This window comes from Fulmarus glacialis, unplaced genomic scaffold (genome assembly GCF_000690835.1).
Source record: "Fulmarus glacialis isolate BGI_N327 unplaced genomic scaffold, ASM69083v1 scaffold26561, whole genome shotgun sequence".
Taxonomy (NCBI): Eukaryota; Metazoa; Chordata; class Aves; order Procellariiformes; family Procellariidae; genus Fulmarus; species Fulmarus glacialis.
Window position 1 is genome coordinate 1 of NW_009191304.1, and position 19222 is coordinate 19222.

At 35.4% G+C, this 19222-nt stretch overlaps 1 protein-coding gene across 1 annotated transcript in view; it reads left to right on the forward strand.

Annotated features, from left to right (window-relative positions):
- Window positions 1-74: 74 nt before the first annotated feature.
- NFXL1 (nuclear transcription factor, X-box binding-like 1) overlaps window positions 75-19222 on the forward strand; it is a 44262-nt gene continuing 25114 nt past the window's right edge. The window contains exons 1-16 of the mRNA XM_009586656.1: window positions 75-185; window positions 304-331; window positions 1094-1264; window positions 1620-1729; window positions 2397-2530; window positions 4188-4366; window positions 4532-4693; window positions 4796-4896; window positions 6130-6244; window positions 6585-6709; window positions 7678-7800; window positions 9182-9272; window positions 12264-12384; window positions 13032-13188; window positions 13930-14021; window positions 17528-17549. Of these exons, the coding sequence (XP_009584951.1) occupies window positions 75-185; window positions 304-331; window positions 1094-1264; window positions 1620-1729; window positions 2397-2530; window positions 4188-4366; window positions 4532-4693; window positions 4796-4896; window positions 6130-6244; window positions 6585-6709; window positions 7678-7800; window positions 9182-9272; window positions 12264-12384; window positions 13032-13188; window positions 13930-14021; window positions 17528-17549 (1842 nt within the window). The remainder of the gene's footprint in view (window positions 186-303; window positions 332-1093; window positions 1265-1619; window positions 1730-2396; window positions 2531-4187; window positions 4367-4531; window positions 4694-4795; window positions 4897-6129; window positions 6245-6584; window positions 6710-7677; window positions 7801-9181; window positions 9273-12263; window positions 12385-13031; window positions 13189-13929; window positions 14022-17527; window positions 17550-19222) is intronic.

A 19222-nucleotide genomic window follows, 5' to 3' on the forward strand; every position in this document is an offset into this window, starting at 1 on the left:
GGCTCGGGGGCTGTGTCCTCCCCGGGGTGCACAGTCAGTGCACTTCGAGCAGAAGAGTAACTCCCGAGTAAAGGATGAAGCAGCCGTTTTTCAGTGCGATCGGAAATGCTCAGGAGAGCGCTGCCTGCGGGGGACAAACGTTTGGTGTTCTAGTCAGCGTGCCGCATTGCCCTGGTCTGGGAAAGGTGCGGGCTTTCTAATGCACGGGGGTTGCTATGCGTGCAAGTTAATACTTTGTAATACTTCGCAGGTAGAGAAGTGCCAAATACTGAGCTCTTTTAAGTGGTAGCATGGTTTCTTAAGGAAAGCCCTAAAACTAAACTTGACGGAAGCCCAGTAAATATATTGGGTGCAATAGTCTTACATAGAAAATTAGGAGGTACTTAAGACCTGTGATCTGCTGAAGACCTTTATATCTCCGTGGTGTGTTACCTTAAAGGCACTTCGGTTTATTATGAACTCTGTAAAGTTACATAATTTTTTTCTCCATGTGAGAATCTTCCTCTATTTCACATGCAATAACTTTAAAAAAAAAAGCTTACGTTAAAATTCCCTGTCACTTTTAATGTTGCCAGCTGTGAAATAGCATGAACCCACTATTGCAATAAAGACTTGTTGGGTGGAGGGAGGTCAATAAAAGTCATAATTTAAAAAACACCAAGTGCTGGGAGAGGTACCTGTAGGATATCAGCAAATTATCACAATTGCTCTTGTCAAGAATTGCCTGATTTTTTTTTTTTTTTTTCCTCATGCTATGAAAGTTGTGTTTGTGTTCAGCATGTGTGGGTTTTTTTTTAAGTATCCTTTTCATAAAATAGCATTATGGATGCATATGTTCTAGTATGTTTGGTTGGATTTGTCAGCAGTAATTGACAGCTAATAATTCCTAAAAGAATTTTACGTGCACAGTAAAGAAGAAAATACAATTTATCTCTTCTTGTGTGGTATTGAAAATGCAGCAATGTACTGCCCTTAAAAACATAAAATCAGCAAGCTCTTTAAAGAAAAGGACAGTTGAAAGTATGTAGAACTGAATGTCGTGTTATGATTAACTAACATGGTATTAATCATCATTAATGTGTTCTCTTAATAGAATTATCTTCACAGAAGAAGTTTGATGAAATTAAGAAGGCTAATCAGGCTGCAGCAAAAAAGCTAGTTGAAGAGCAATTTAGCTCCTCATCTGAAGATGATGATGAAGATGCTGAAGTAAAACAAGGAAAGATTTTGGCCAAAACATTTACCGTTTACACCAGTCAAACTGGTAAATTTTTTTCATTTATTGACTTTTATTTCTGTATGAAAGCATAAACATTGCTGTATTATTGACTGTGTATTAGAATTTTTCCATAATTGGAGGGAAGGCACTTTATTCTGATGTCTTGTATTAAAAATATTTAATTTTTAATTAAATGCATGCTAGCAATATTTCTTGCCTTTTTATGCAGAATCAATGGTATAGTTTTGAAACTGTTCTTAAGTATTTCTAATAATGTGGTTTTGTAATAATATATGACTGGCCTCTGTTCAGAAAAAAAAAACTTTCACAGAAGTCTCAACACGTACAGAATAGCAGATCAAACATTACTGATTGCTTTAAAAATCTTTATACATTAAAGATGGAGATGCAAGTGAACTGGAACGTACAAGACAGTACATGAATGAAGCTTTTCAGTCAGGGGCAATGACATGTCTGATCTGCATTGCGTCAGTTAAAAGGAACCAAGCTGTAAGTATTTTACAGTAGTCTTTTAGAATAAAACAAATATAACTCTCTGAATAACTTGTGTTTAATTATGTTACTAAGGTAATTCTTGGGATTGATAGCTTTAAAATGATAGAGTACTAAATGCCACATTGGGCATCTTTGGATTTTTCAAACAATTGAAGAAATAAGTGCTTATATATACGTAGCTTATAATCAGAATATGTATTTTTTGACATATGTTTGTTATCGTTATGTAAAATATTTATTTTTAAATTTTAGAGAGTAGCAGATGAAAAAAAGAAGTGCAGGAAGGCCAGTGCTTGCAATGGTGTATTCAATAAGCTACGTTGTAGCAAACACCAATAAATACTAGGAAGTTAGGAAATATTTTTTACATGACCTCCAACAGTGTGTTTAAATCAACATTTCTATGATTATACGAGTATTTTGGGCTCCATAAAGCCTTGGCAAAAACTTCCACAGCAGCAGGAAAAAGGATTATAGGTATGAATCTGTAACAGTAGAACTGCCTATATTAATCTAACAATAGGTATAATCTATCTTTGGAAACCCATTTTTTAAATGGAAAAATAGCAAGCTTGTATTTCTTTAGATATTACAGACATTCATCAATGGAAACAGAAAGAAACCTAATATAAAGCAATTGGCACTTATATCTGCTCTTTAGGTCTGGAGCTGTTGTGGATGCTTTTGTATATTTCACCTGGTGTGTATCCAAAAGTGGGCCAAGGACAGCCTTTTCCTCGTGTCTTCTCCTTTGACAGATGATGATTTTGGGAAGAAAGATTATCCCTGGCCATGGTGAGCTCTTCATGGTACATTTACAAAGATACTTTTATTGTGAAACATATGTGAACTGCAGTTACTTTAGAAAGGAATGGTACTTGTAAATGACATGCACACACACAAAAAGAAGTTTAGAAGACTGACTTTTCTATTGTTTTTCTGAATTATTTTTAAGTTTTCATTAACATGATTCAGGATATTTCACAGTGATATTAAAAACCTGCTGCATCAAATTTGTTTTAACCTCTGAGAAGGTAACTTATCTATCATGCGTCTCAGCTTCTAATATTTATTTCTGAATACCTTTACGTATTTGTCGCTTTTAAGATTGGCACCGTGAATTAAATAAATTTAAAAACACAGTTCTAAAATAGCAAGATTTAGGGATTTTTTTTTTTTTTAAAGTCTCTGTATAACTCAAGCATTAAAGCCAGTCTTGCAGTTTTACATGAGAAGAAGGTAATATTGTGGCTTTATGAATAATGAAGCTTGCTTTTCAGTAGGTTTGTGTCTGAAAGTTCAGTCAAGGTTTCTCTGTGCATGTTTGTTCTATGCTTTATTTGCCCACCTACTTTTATGTGGAAACTTGTAGTAATATATTTGAGACACAATCCTCTGTCAAATTTGGTTGAAAGTGCCTGGTGGATTCAAAAGCTCTATTACTGTGGGATCTCAGAGAGCAGGTTTGCTTAGGAAATAAGGTATAAAATTGTTGGCTTGCAGCGTTTCAAGTTGATAATGCCTATTCTATTACAAACTAGTTTTGTGTTTAAGCATAATGTTTATAATGAAAAAATTTCAAGGCACATGATAAAACTGTGCAGTCACTATGGAGACATGGTTTATGACCTGTAATGTATTATATAGGGGCAAATTGACATTTTATTTGAGTACATAGGTCTTTCAAAGCCTCTATTCTTCTCTGAGGAGGAGCTCCTTGTCTGTTGTCTTTTCCCAGTGTAGCCAGAAATGGGAGCTGCTTTGTTTTTCCTTCCTTGTGTTGCCTCCCTCGTCCATGGCTTGCACCTGAAAGCCTTTAGGGCCTGTGGCACTAACAAGTTCCAGACCTTTGGTGTCTATCTACCTTTAGGAATAATGTATTTTTTAATATCTGTCACCACCAAGGATGACAAATAAAGGTGTGCATCTAATAATATCTAAGATGCTGAACTGATACAACCTAAAATCTTTCAGATAAAACTATGCATAATAATTAAAATTTTAATAGCATCACTAAATCTTGGTTTACATAGCTTATAAATTGCTACTGGTAAAAACCTGTTTTTTTGATCTCTTTTTTTGATTGGTTCCATTTAAGTAGGTTAACTCTTTGTTGCATACTTTCCTTTGGTATTGCATAAAAATTGTTCTGTATGCTTGCTACACTGAATTTTTTTGTATATGTTCTTAGAGAAAAAAGATTGCAGTGATAGGACAACTCCTTAGACATTCTAATGAATGTATTGTAAAATGTGACATATAGCAAGACCTTTATTGTATATTATAAATTTAATTATGTTGTTATTGGTTACAGGTTACCGTAGTTGTAAAAATGTTAATTGGTAGCCTGGTAACAATCTTGGAAAACTGAAATGATAAAAACTGCTTTTCTTTTTTAAAAATCCTTCAAAAAATTGTTTTTTCTTTTCACTCCCTTTTTCCCTTGTTCTAGTCCAAAATGTAGGTTTGAATACAAACGGTCTGAAACTCCCAGTAGGTATTATTGTTACTGTGGAAAAGTGGAGAATCCAACACTGGACCCATGGCTGGTACCTCACTCCTGTGGTCAGATATGTGAGAGGGAATTCAAACCTTCTTGTGGTCATAAATGTTTGCTGCTTTGTCATCCAGGTAAATCCATTGTGACTCTTGGTTGTGTGACCTGTATCTATGTAGCTGTTACAGAGTTTTACTTAAAATCTGCTAACTATTTAAAATTCTCAGAATAAACCAGATGTAGTCAAGGCTGCATTTGCTGAATGGCCATTCACGAGGTATTCTTTTTCCTGTACTTAGGACCCTGTCCACCTTGCCCAAAGATGGTCACAACAACATGTCACTGTAAGAAAGCTAAACCAGTGCCCCGAAGGTGCAGTGCCAAGGAATGGTCATGTCGCCTGCCCTGTGGACGAACATTGCTGTGTGGACAACATACTTGTGAGAATTCCTGTCACGCAGGTAGATCTGCCTTCTTAACGGTTAAAACAACTCCTCTGAAGTTTAAGATACATCATTCTTTTGCAATTCCTATTCTCAATGTCACTTCGTGATTACATACAGGAGATTGTCAGCCTTGTCCACGAGTCAGTAAACAACGGTGCATCTGTGGAAGACAGACAGCAGAAAGACTTTGTGCAAGTCCTCAGTGGCAGTGTGGTCAGGTATGTTGAAGCTGTCCTTTTTAGCTTATTTCTCATCTTAATAAAACTTGATTACTCAGTGTATTAAGGATTGGAAAAACTCGTTCATTAAGAAAATAATTTTATTTTTAGGTTTTGAAAGTGCAATCAAAAATGTAAGCAGCAGTGTTTGAGAATGGTGGCCTAGTTCGTTTCTGACAGTAGTTAAAATGTCACTGTTCTGGAATTGTGCTAGGGTTAAGCTAGCAGTGAATTTGACCTTGTATATTCTGTTTTCTTGTACTTGAGGTTGAAATTTCAGCTGCTATCTTCAAACATAAGCATGAAACCACAGCTTAGTAGATGACAGTTTCATGCGTATTTCTAGTGACAGTAACAGAATGAAAGCTTTGTGATTCATTCTTTGAAGTATATTTGCAGCTCATTCTTAGGACCAAGGCTATGGATTGACAGACTGTAAAAAATAAAAATAAATAAAAAAAATCAAGTGGCGGGAGGAGGTTGCACCAGGAGGTACTTGGTCATTGCAATCCCAATAAGAAAGGCACTCAGCCTCTGTAAAGTATCAATTAAAATGCAATTTATTTCAGCTAACACTATAGAGAAAGGGGGTATAATATAAATAATACTATGGTCCTTTAGGTGCTGGGAACCCCAGGCTGTGCAGCATTTAATGGGCCTCTGATCCATGTGCAGCATGCAGTGCAGACCCCATTTGTAGAAAAGGTTACCCCATTTTGGTCATTGAGGCTGTTGTAGGATTTTGTTACAAGAAAGCAACTCTGTTTATCATTTCTACTGTCAAGCAGAAAGGATGTTCAGATGAGAACTTCTTTTGCACTTTTAGATAAAGGCAAGGACATGCAGGTGGCATAATCATTGGTACCGAGTGGGAGCTGCCGCCAATCTCCTCTGCTACAATAAGTTTATCCTGAGGCCAAAGGATATGTGTAGCACAACACAGGCCTGAAGCCCAAGCTGTACGCGCAGCGCAGCACAGGCCTCCGACTACTCAGGTTAACTGATATGTGAACCACTAACTCCTCAGTATACAGTGGTCTTCCAGTCAGGATCACTGCAGGGGTGATCAGTTTTGTTTGGCAAACTCAGCCAATATAAGATTTGTTAACAAAATTCAGAAAAAGTTAAATTCCATCCAGATATCTCTCATCCCTCGTTTTTCCCCTCGGGTTGCTTTGTCTTGGTACGTAGTTCCGTTACATTGCATTCACTTGGTTTCTCTGACTTTTCCAGGTGTGTGGGAAACCTTTGCCTTGTGGTAATCACACATGTGAACAAGTTTGTCATGCTGGTCCCTGTGGAGACTGTCCTCGTTCTGGTAAAAGGTCCTGTCCATGTGAAAAATCAAGTAAGCAGCTTTTTTTTTTTTTTTCTTTTTCTTTTGTTAAAAAAAAGTAATCCAGTCTTTGACAGTCAGTAGTTTAGGTTAATTCTGCAGGGCAGGGTCCATAAAAAGTTCTTACAAACAGTGAACTATGACAGCTTAAATTAACTTTTTTGCTTAATTCTTTCAAAGCTTTATTTAGTACCAGGGGTTTAATTGGCGTGTGAATAATTGAGTAATTCTAGAGAAGCTTTTAGAAAAATGAGAGAGAATTGGCATTTGCAGTCATATTACACTGCATTTTTTTCTAAATTTTTTTTGCTTTTTTCTAAATGTTTGCCTGTACTTCTCTCTCTTCATCTAGAGTTTACATTGCCTTGTACAGAAGATGTACCCACCTGTGGCGATAGTTGTGACAAAGTTCTGGAATGTGGCATCCATAAATGTTCACAGCGCTGTCATCGAGGTCCCTGTGAAATATGCAGACAGGTTAGTCTTACTGTAGCAGGCTCACATTTTGTTAGGGTTTTTAAACACTATATGCCTGGAACAGTGCAAGTCTCCTAAGGAAAATGAAGTCATATCTATCACAAAATCTATGACTTTCTGTTCATTAAAAGCAACACATTTTTTCCCTATTTTCCACCCCCCCAACACAATTCTGAATTAATAGTTGAGCATTAGTATCTGAATTGAGGCATGGATGAGGGTTTTATCGTTTTGGGTTGTTTTGGTTTTGGGTGGTTTTTTTGGTTTTTTTATTAATTATGCCCTAAAAGACACTTAATTGTTTCCCCAGCTCTTCTAGCTTCCTTGCTGCTTTGTCTTATTATGCTATTTCTTTATTAGTAAGAAAATAATACTTTGCTCTGCTCTGAATATCTATGGAGCTTCTGTGGTCTGGCCTGTAAAGCTGTTGCTCTGTCTGCTCTCAGTTGTCTCTTCCTGAACCAGCTTTGGCTACAAAGTCTATGGTGAAAGTAGTTAGCCCATGATAGCTGGGATGACGGTCAGATAAACCTGCTCACCTACTTCTTAAATTATCTGTATACACGGCGGATGAATCTAGTTTACTATGCAGGAGAGGTACTTTTTTGTATGAATTTGTTTTGCATTTACGCTTGACATCTTGCAGTACACACTTGAGTGGTTCCCTTGAAGTGGCTTCCCTCTTGGTGAGACCAAGGCTATAGTGAGATGCCATCTAGAGCACAGTGTTTGCAACACCGACACAAGGTCCCCAAGTAGTTATTGCACAGATAGGTAATCTGTTCCGAGCATGTGATGTACTTCCTGTAGTGATAGAACATGGTAATATTACTCTCCCATGAACTTTTCTTTACCGCTAGTAGTAGAACGTTTTATTTTTCACTGTTTATTTTGGTTTTTTGGGGTTGGGTTTTTTTTTTTTTTTGGTATTAAAAATACCCTGCTTTTTTCCCTATCTTGCTGCCCAGGAAGTTGAAAAACAGTGTCGCTGTGGAAAGCACACTAAACGCATGCCATGTCATAAGCCATATCTGTGTGAAACAAAGTGTACTAAAATTCGTGATTGCCAAAAGCACCAATGTAGGAGAAAGGTAAGTGTCCAGAGATGATCCTTCTAAAATGTATTGTTTTGATAACTTTTTAAAATTTAGATATAATATTTTATATTATGCATAAATCATATCAGTCTGTTGTTCCACCTCATGTTATTGTATAGAAGGAGGAGTTTTCTTCAATGTCATTCAAATTAGTTTGCAGTGTACCAGAATTCTCTGAACAGCATGTCACCGATTAAAAACTCAGTGGCCTTAAAAACTGGGAGGGGACTTCGACAACTTTCCAGTTCCAGAAGGCAGTTTTGCTTTGAGATACTGATGCTTTATGCATTCTGGAGTAGTTAAATCCATTTATTTTCTTACTTTGTAGGAAGAGCTGGGAATATCTCATAACTTCGTAAGGGACATACTCTTATTTTTGACAACGCAGCATTCCACCCCACCTTCTAATATGCATCACTGCAAAGAGGAGTGGTCTGACAATTGGGAATTTGAGTTTTGTTTCCCTTCTCATTTGAAGTCAAAGGAATGATTGATAGCTTAGACCTATCTTTTCAGTTTATTGATTCAAGAAGGCCTGAAAGTTGGCTGCTGTGTGTGAATTAAGACATTACAAGGGTTGGCCTTCTTAGCACAAAGAGGCATGAAAAATACGGTTTTATTCTTAGATATTTTTAAGTATTATTATTATTAGAGTGAATTTACTTTTTGTGAAAAGATGGCAAAACAAGTAAATGCAATCTTGGCATCTTTACTTTATGCTAAAAAAATCCAGGTTTCTCTTCCTAATTGCCATCTTTCTTTATACAGTTTGGAAGGAGGGTAGCTTTCAAGTTAATAGAAAAGATGGGGTTGTCTCCTGACCTGGCATCCACCAATGTGGTGGTGTTGTGATGTGTTCTGATTCTTCTACATTACTACTTTATATAGGAACAGAAAGTAGATAACTGATCTGAAAGTTATCTGACCTTTACTACAAAGGTAAAAGGTGTTTAAAACATTTTTGTGCCAGGGACGATAGTATAAAAGTGGAAGAAATTGCAGAATAATGGGGCAATCTGTTGGATATCCTACGTGCAATCTTCTGAAATTATTTTGGATTAAAATATTATAAGAATTTGAACTCTTTACTTTTTAAATATTCTTATGCTTTTTTGGAAGCCCTCTGCCTTTTCAGTGTGTTGAAATGATGCTTTCAAATGTGTGTTTTCTTGTTATTTTATAATTTGAAATTTTTAAAACAACTTTACAGATGACCTTTCTATACCTGGCATGAATTTGACAAAATTTGACTAAATTGCATGAAAATTTTTTTAAGAAGTATTGAAAAAAAAGAGATAGTAGAAGAGGGCAAATCTATGCCAGAAATGTCTAAGTTTTCAGTTATATGGAGTATATTTTTTTTTTTTTTTAATAGTGCTGTTCTGGAAACTGTCCACCTTGTGATCAAGTCTGTGGGCGGACTCTAGGCTGCAGAAATCATAAATGTCCTTCAGGCTGCCACAGAGGTAAGAAGGATCCCTGTAGTGATGGAATATTGTTTATTTTTGCCAAACTTCATGCTTGCATGACTCTGTGTGGTGCGTAATGAATTCTCTGCTTTGTTGCATGTGGGCTTTTTGTGGGGGCAGTGTGTTTGAAAGGTTTTTAGTGCTGGACTTACATAAGGACTTATATAATGACAACCTGAGTTTTTACCTGGTAATTTTGTTGAGCATTGTTCCTCTGAAAATGCTCTGTCCTCTTTCCAGCTGCTTAATTTAAAATCCATAGCTTGACTTTTTTTCCCAAATAATTCTGTTCACTGAATATGCATAACAAAGTCCAACTACATATAGAAATGACTGTGCTGGTTGAGTCTGGATGTTTTTTAAAAATCCTAAAATACAATGTGTGATACGAGTGGGCTTAAAATTAAAAAAAAAAGTTGATGGAATTTGAATGTAGATTGGTATCTTACTGGTAAAGGAGAAAATAAGAACTTGTTACTGACTATATGAAGGATAACAAAAAAGTTTACTTCTGCATCCAGTGACCTTGGTTAAAAAGATGCTGAAAATGGCCAAAATTACCTGGCAGCTTTTATCCTGGCCAATTGCTTTGACATTCGCTTGGTAGGGGATTAAATTGGAATGACTGAAAAAGTGGCTGCCCTCTCAGCAATTTTCCCCACAGAAGCTGCTGCCCTGCTGAAACAGCAGCTGAGTAGCCTATGTAATTTCCCTTAGTATTCTGGACTAAAAATTGCAACAACTCAGGAAATAATTCACAACTTGTTCAGCCAATCTTGATTTTGAGGTAGTGATTCTTAGGAGGACAGAACAGGTAAATGTGGTAGTTGTCCCAGTTAACTTTCTGTTAAATCTGTCACCACAAACTAGTGGTTTGGTTTTTCTCTGTTAACTGTGTCCCTTCTCTTCTTACCCTTCCTTTCTTTGCTCTCTCCTGTACCCCTCCAAAATCCTGGAGATTTTTTTTTGTACTGTCAGAAGAAAACTGGTAACATTGTTTTTCTGCATTAGTTTGGTTGATAACTAAATCATAGAATAACATTCTGGTTGGAAAACTAAGGAGCTAATGCTGCATTATAGGATAAATTTTTACATTGACTAGCTGTTTATATTTGATACTGCTTGCATCTTACAGCCTGGCTAAAAGTGACAATGGTTTCTAATAACTAACAGCAGTATGAAAAATAAAGCAGTGCCTATAAGAAAACAAAAGTGAAGTTTGAGAATGTAAATATCAAATATATACACTTTAAAGTGTACGTAATTTATCAAAACAGTACAATTGTCAATATTTAAGTGCTAACTCTTGTCAAAAGTTGCATCTAATGAAGCTAATAACTATGATACCGGATGATAAATTTAGAAGGAAAATAACTTCTGTGTGCTTTAACAAATTACAATCTAGTCCAGTTTGTAATATCTTCTCAGAATGTTTGAAAATATTCCTAATAAAGGCAATTATTTTTATTTCACAATATTTATATTCATGTGTTTCTCCTTATACACCAATATTTTAATAGCTGCTGAAAGTTATGATTAATTTTTTTATCTTCAGTATGTAATACTGGGTCAGGTTAATTTTGCAGTGAGCTGCCAGATCTCAATGTCCACTAATTTTAGAGGAAATAGTATGCCTCCTAGAAAATAACTTGCCAGAACAGGTCCTTTAAAAGGTGCCTGATCTCAGAATTATTGGAGGTTGCTGATAATAAGCACTTGGCCTTTAGCAGGGGTTTCTGAAAAGAGGTAGCTTAATCTATTCTGTTTGTGGTTTGATTTTTACATATTTTCTTTTTCTTAAGCATTTAGTCATGCTTGCTGAAATTTAGAATGTGTTGCCAGGGAATAGAAATGTTTTGTTTCCTACTGTAGTACGTTATAACACTTGATTTGAGAACAGTGTGTTCTCAGCTTAACTTCAGGCTTATATGCGATCTCTGCCCTTTCATTTTTTTGTGAATGTAGGCAGTTGTCTTTGTTAATAGAATATTTAAGTAAATTGTGCACATATTAGCCCCTCTGGGCAGCATAGCTTTAGACCTTTGGTTTATTTTGTAAAAGTAGCTGTTTATGTGTGTTGATAATATATTATAATGGGATTTACTTTGCAATATAAAGACTGTATACTTCCATCCTTTTTCCTTCAGCTGCCTTTTGTCATTGAGACATCTGCTTCTTGAAGCGTTGCTTCTCAGATCCTGCTAACAAGTCAGAATTGCTTAAAAAGTTATGCTGTCGATAATGCTTTCAAAGCATTGCTTTCTTAAAAGTTTCAGAATGCAACATGATTAGTAAGCCAAAATCCCACATCTAAATTTGCTTTTTTTAGAAGATGCATATTCTTACTGTTAATTACTCAATAATAAAACTTAGCCATTGGCGCTTGAAGAAATAGTGTGGGAGAGCTATCAATTAAAACAGGTATTTTACAAATCTCTTTTTTTAAAGATACCAGGTTAGCAGCATAAGTAACTTTACAAAAGAGGATCTTTTCAAAAAAGCATTAATTATTCATAGAGGATGGACATTTCTTTAATATCGTACAAAATCTGCAAAACTTCATTGTACCAGTTTTTCAATGTCTCTTTTCTATCTTTTGAATACAGATGAAAGATGACACGTCTTCATATGTATGTAAGACTGAAAGATAAATAGCAAATATTTAAGTGTTGTGTGATCCAAATGACTGGGCTTTAATAATGCTGACTTCTTTTTAAAATGTGAGAGAGGGATTGTTTCTAACTTAATACTGGTTAACAACTGTAAAATAATCAAGATTATTATTACTATTCTTTAGGAATGCTGAAATTCTCTTTCATAAGAGGGATTTGAAAGTAAGCAGAAATAAAAAATTAACAGCCATCTATTATTTAGATTAAACAGAATAGGATAATTATACCATGTGCATATTTAGAGTTGCGTTAGTTACCATTTTTTATAATCAGTAGCTTATTCAGATTATCATATTGTTAATATATTTATTTTTAGGTAGTTGTAATCCATGTCCAGAGGCTGTAGATGTGAAATGTAATTGTGGAAAAACTGTCATTAAAGTGCCCTGTGGCAGAGAGCGCACCATCAAACCTCCTAAATGCAAACAGCTGTGCAGGTCAGTATAAAAGGCTTGTGTGTTTCTAGTTCTTCAGTGGAGTTTAAGGTGTCCTTAAAGAAAGTAGTAAAATATAACTTTAAAAGGCAAAAAAAATTCCTTTAATATGATTACAGGTATTACTTCTCAGTTTTCTGTATTCTTGACTATGCAGATGGAGATTAGCAATAACCCTTCCTATCAGACACCTCTTTGATGCTGTGGTTTCATGAGCAGCTTGCTGCTGTCAAGGGGGAGGTTCTGTCCCACCGAGTACCTCTAATTCTGTAGTCCCACTCCCATCTCCAAGTCATCTCTGGTACGTTTTGAAGTACCTCCATGAGGCAGTTTACCTAGAAAACTTGACTAGCAAAAGGAAAAAGGAGAATATTTTCTGCTGGGGTGTAGCGAGACTACTTAGCACAGAGGAGAATTAGGATTCAAATAGCTGTTTGAATATACAAACCCAACTTTGATTTTAATTTAATTTAGAACTCCTGTATAATTTTACTGGAATATTAACCACTGCTGAAGGTAAGAAGTAAACTAATTTTTAAAAAAACATAACTTGTTCGTCTCAATTCTTTGTATTTTGAGCATAATTGTCTAGTGACTGTAACTTCATATTTCTTGCTGTCATATTGATTCATTCTTGGATTTTACTTCAGTCGACCACCTACCTGTCACCACTCTACCCAGGAGAAACACTATTGTCACTTTGGTCGGTGTCCTCCGTGTCGTCAGTCCTGCCAGAAAACATTATCGTGTGGTCACTTGTGCCCTGTTCCCTGCCATGATGAAGCACTTGTGAAGCAAATTGGCTTAGTAAGTAACTAGTGAAAAATAGTGTGTTATTTGTGTTCTGAAGAATGAGCAACGATTGTTTGACCTTAATCTTATGTTGGAGGCTTTTGGAGTTCAGAGTAAATAAATAATCAAGTGCAGAACTGCTTAACCGAGAAACTAAGTGGTTCCAGCTCCTTTGTTGCAATCTAATTAATTTTGTAATACATATAATTGAATGTTTAGTTTTCAGCAGTTATAATTACTCAAGAAATTATAAGACTTTTGTTACAGTTGTATTACAAATGTTTAATTTCAAATGTAAGCAATTACTTTTAACATAAGAGCAAAATATAAATTTTAACTCTGATATTTACTAAACTATCAAAATTTGCGTTAGTTAGAAGTGAGAAATTGTTTGGCATCTTTAAACATGACTCATGCACTGCATGATGATAATTTCACTTGTTTAGTAATTGAAATATTTTTATATTTTTACCTCTACTAAATGCTTAGAATTGTTTTGCTGTTTTTTTATTTGGCTTTGTGCTTGATTTTTAGCAGTAGGGCCAACAGGCCTTCATTTTCCTATCCCTAGCCATGCTGAGGATGAACACAATTTTTTGTATGTAGGGGGTGTTGAGATTTCCATTAGTAAAAAGTTAGTTACTAGAAAGTGGATTTGTTAGAACTGGGATCTCTTTAGATGATATGTTTAATTATGGTCAAGCAGACAGTTCCAATTGTGTTTTGTATTCAACTAGTGTTGTCTTTTGCTCTCAGCATCAGTCTGCAGGTCCCTGGGAACAGCCATCTGAGCCAGCTTTTATTCAAACTGCATTACCATGCCCTCCCTGTGAGGTTCCTATACCAGTGTAAGTATTAAAAAAAGAAAACAAACGAAAGAAAGTTTTGGTATGGAAAGAGATTTTTTCTTTTTATACTGTTGTAGAGATGGACATGAAAATAACCTCTTCAGATGCAATGAGCCTATGTGAACACCATTCTCATAAAACTGGGAGCATTGGTGGTTTTTTAATAGACATTTTTGTAGTATGTGCTCACTGTATGAAAGGACTGATAAGAGTTAATAAAGATTGGTTGTTTCTAGTACATGTTGTGCAAAATGCTACCTTAAAAGAAACATATGAAAATTGCAAAGACAGCTGTTGTAAATGTTGATAGTCTTCAGTAACATACAACTTTTTCTATATAGTTTCTATCTTGTTTGGTTTATGGGATCATAATTTTCTGCGTAATGAATTGCTATTTTGTTTCTCAGTTGTTCAGTTATTATGTGCTAATGAATGGCAGGTGGATGCCCTTCATTGCATCTGCTTGTCTCCTTTCTATTTTTGACTTGTCTAGAAGGGTCTGCTCCTTGAGTAGAGCTGAATCAACTCTTTCTGTGATGATGCTGAGGGTATAAAGGAAGATACGATGATGACTTTTTTCACCATTCTTTTTCAATTTGATAGAACTTCTGTTTACATTGTGGAATAAGGACTCAGAATTCAACATTTATCTGAAAAAGGGTTTTTTGGCCTGTTTTTGTGTTACAGTCTCCTGCTGTTTTAAACCCTGCATACTTCACAGGCATTAGAGGCTATTTGTTTTTTAAACATCCCTCCTTAATTAGGGAATATTATGTCCTCATTTTATGAAGTGAGAAGTAGAAGGAGGAAGATGATCAAAAATATCCATTTAGCTGCCTACATAGATATGTTTAGAACTTAATTTCTCGAGGATTGTACTTCTGTTCAAAACTATGACTGCTCAGTACTTCTGATACTCGGGATCAAAGTTCAAAGCCAGACTCCCAAAAAGTAAAAAATGTGTAGTTTTGAACAGTCTGGTTTGGGTAGATGTCTGTAGAAACTGTCTCATGTAGGTATTCAGCCGAGGTCATTGTGTAACATCATACATTATGTAGGGCACATCTCCTAGTTCCTCTGAATTCCAACCTCAAAATCACCTCCTTTAGTCTGAAGACTCCTCCCCCAGAGGAGATAATTCTGCTAAGTGAGAAGGAAACCATACTGGAAAAGTTGTACTTAATTTTCTAACTAGAGGAATCATCGTTACATTTCATAGTGCTTGGGGCAAATTAAGGTTCTATTAGCATTAGATCACATTAATTCTGAAATATCCTAACTCTCTTGATCGATCTTTGCAACTGTAATGTTCTTTTTTTAAATGAAAGTGATGTGAGAGAAGTTTCCTGAATTAACAAAATGATAATAGTAAACAAAACCATAGATAAAAAGTAATGTGTTGCTACAAAGCAAAATATCTGACACCTTCTTAGATCATTAGCAGGGCTTTTAGAATCATTGCTAGAATAGTGGCATTTGAAAGAATATGATAGAGAATAATTTAAATAATCCTATTCTATATGGATGGTTGTTAGTGGAGATTCATCCTTCACCACTGAGGTTTTGCAATACTTTTTGATGTTTTTTCTAATAATTTGGTATCTTTGAACATGAGCAGTCAGAGATTTGGAATGGAATGTATTCGGTATCTGTTTCTGTAAATAGTTAAAAGTGAGTTTCTGGAAAATTATTTGCTCTATTAATTTCACAGAACCATTGAGGCTGGAAGGTACCTTGGGGTGGGGTCATCTAGTCCAGCCTCCTGCTAAAAGCAGATCAACACTGAATTCAGACCAATTTGCTCCAGCTTTGTCCAGCTGGACCTTGAAAACCGCCAAGTACATTGATTCTGCAGCTTCTCTGGACAACCTCTTTCAGTGCTTGATTATACTTATACTGGGGGTTTTTTTTGTTGTTTTTTTTTTTTTAATTTTTTCCTACACTGTGTATTCAGTCAGAACCTTCCTTGTTTAAGAGTATGATTGTTGTCTCTTGCCTCCCTGCTATGAACTTCAGTAAGGAGCCAGGCTTCATCTTCTTGGTAACTTCCCCTTAATGCTGAAAGACTACTGTTAAATCCCCAACCTGTCAGTCCCCAGCCTGCAGTATTGCTGGGATTTAGTCAGTCCTAGATGCAATACTTTGTTTGTCTCTGCATTTCATGAATTTCTTCTCAGCTTAGTCCTTCAATCTGTCTAGATCCTTCTGAATGGCATCCCTGCCCTCAAATGTATTGATTGCACAGTTCTTTAGTGTTGTCCACAAAATTGGTGCATTTTGTCTCTTCCAAGTTACTGGAAAAAAAAAAAATTAAACAAGATAGGTCTCAGGATGAAGAATTCCACCTGTAATGGTGTCCAAGTAGGATACGAACAACTAGCCACTACCCTTTGAGCCCAGTGATCGTGTCAGTTTTTCATGCATCTAGTAGTTCATCCATCCCCATTACATCTCAACTTAAATGCAAGGTTACTGTGGGGAACCTTTCATCTGCAGATTTAGTAGTTACATAGCAGAAGGCAATCAGGCTGGTTAAGCAGTTTCCCCTTGCAGTGGAACAGAAGCATGCTACAATGGAATGCAGAAGTCCTAGAAGCCAAATTAACTGATTATAGGAAGATTATCTTGGATATAAGAAAATTGAGCTGTATAGAGCAAAGAACAGGCTCCTGTGCTACATCTGCTTCTTATTATACTAGGTGAAAGACTGATTGCTCCTGTTAATATCCTGCTGTCCTAAAGACCATCTGTAGCTATTGATAGTTGCTTTGTGTTAGAGAAGTTATCAGGGATACTTTTTTTTTTAAATACTCTTCTAGAAATTTTTAGGAACTGATTTACAGGTATTTTAGCTTGAATATTAATAATGTTTTCATTACTCTCCCTTATAAGATTTCAGTAGAGAAATCAAAATAATACTTGGCAAGGAGATGACAGATACGAATTCAGAGGTAAAAAGAAAAAGATACTTTTCAAAATAAATTGAGCAAAAGATTGATATAATTTTTAGGAGATCAGTGTTTGAATAAGTCACCATTTAATACCTTCACAGTTCTAATCAGTGTGCAGTTTTTCTTTCCTAGGGATGGTAGAGCATTCTAAAAGGGATAGAATTGTAAACATAAGAGTAGACTAGATAGTTCTCTGAAATAACTGAAAAATATGAAGTGATATATTAGTAGAGCCAAAGGAGAAGATATTTGGAAGCAATTCAGGTAATTTTCTAAACAAATTTCCTAAAATAAAAATTATTCATTTCATATACAACTATAATTAATCTGCACACAAAACACTGATTTTTGGGATTGCTGTCATAAAATACAGCAATCCAAACAGCTGTTGAAAAAGAGAAGGCATTGATCTGGATAGATAGATGATTTTCTCTTAGTTTGCACTTTTTAAAAATAGATTGCATTCTTTTTGTGTGAAAAGCACTGTCACTGTTTTAAGTCCCTTATTAAAGAAGTACATGTTTTCTAAATATCTGATTTTTCTCTCTTTAACAGGGAGTGTCTTGGGCAGCATGAGGTGAGTCATGGAAACTGCCTTTTCAAGTGGAATATGAAGTATATCTCACTTTGTCAGTCTGCAAAAAAAAGTATTAAAGAGAAATATTATATGGCTTTTTTATATTTTAAAACCAGTGAAGTACCTTATCACAAGGGCTTACATATCAGCAGGTATTTTAGTTCCTTTTTGAAGAATATATAACTACTTGAGTTTTTAGAATTCTTGGACAGAAATTTAAACTCATGATTTATGAAGCTATTTGTGTATTCTTGCAGTTGTTTAAATAGTGTAAATTTTTTTTGAGGGTCTTTTTTCATTATATACTTCTGGGGTTTTTTTCTCATTCTGTAGTTATTATACTCTTCCTGTCACAGACTTTCTTTAGTTCTCCTAAAAACTGCTGTGTTTATTTAAAAAAGGATAAGGAACATAGTGTCGTACAGGAAAATTCTCACGTGACTTGGATCTAAGCATGCATGGATGAAATCAGACAATATAGTGGAAACTTCTCTAGTGTTACTTACTAGCTTTTCTTTTTGGTGTGCAGACTTCTCCAGTTTTGGATGAAGTTGTCTATTTTGGCTTACATGAGAAGAAAATCTAATTGATGCTTGAAGCTAAATAACGATCAACATTATTCACAGTCATTTCTAAAAGTAATGAAATTTAAGATCAACTCATTTTTCTCGATTTTAGAAGATGATTGCTAAACTAATCTTTTAAAAAAATTGCTATTATAGCTTTGTCTGGGAATATCTCTACTAGTAAATTTGGCATAAATTCACTACCGAAGTGCAGCTAACAATACTATAACAAACCTGGTTTCATTTAAAGCTAGTAAAAAATTCTAGAAAACAGTAAACACTTAAAAATATTTAAAGACACCCCCCCCCCCCTTTTTTCTTTGACCTCTTTAATACTCTTTCGGTATGTGTTGTAATGGTGGCTTGATTATGTGGTGGCAACATCTACAAATGTTGTTAACAAAGTTTATATATCCACAGTCTGTTTGCGCGGGTCATTTATTAATCCAACCAAGCTGTGAATACAGCTTCCATAGAGCTACTTTGCAGCTTGTCGGTTACTAAAGAAAAATGTGCTGTGAACATGGATGAAAAGAACAACTGTGCCTATTCGTTTGTTGTTGAAATACGTGGGTTTTGTTTTTGCTTTCCACAGTAAAACTTGCAGGTGTATCAACCAATGCTTTATCAAGTCAATGACATGTTTTGTGATAAAACATATCGAATCTCACCCTAACTTTCATGAATTTATGTATAAACAAAATATAAGCTGTGGTCAATTGACCCAATATATAAATTGCTCTAGACAAGGTTACTGGTTTTGGTACTGTTCAGATGTACATGGTTGTGAAGTTTATGTCCCTCCCCATAACAGAGGACAGTATGGCTCTTCTTATTAGAGAAAATGGTTCCAATTACTACATATTTATAACTACTTATTTCAGAATAATTAAAAAAAAAAAATCCCTTCTCTGTTGCATACTAGTCTTAGCAGAATCAGTCAATGGCTTTGGGTCACGTTTTCTTTATGGGTTAGTATAGAAAAGAAGGAAAAATCCCAGGGAGTCTATATCTAACTTTAATTATTTGGATTTATTGATGCTATATGATATTCTAAATGAAACATTCCTTCTCTCAGCCAGCAGAGCGCAGTGCTTCCTTCCTGCT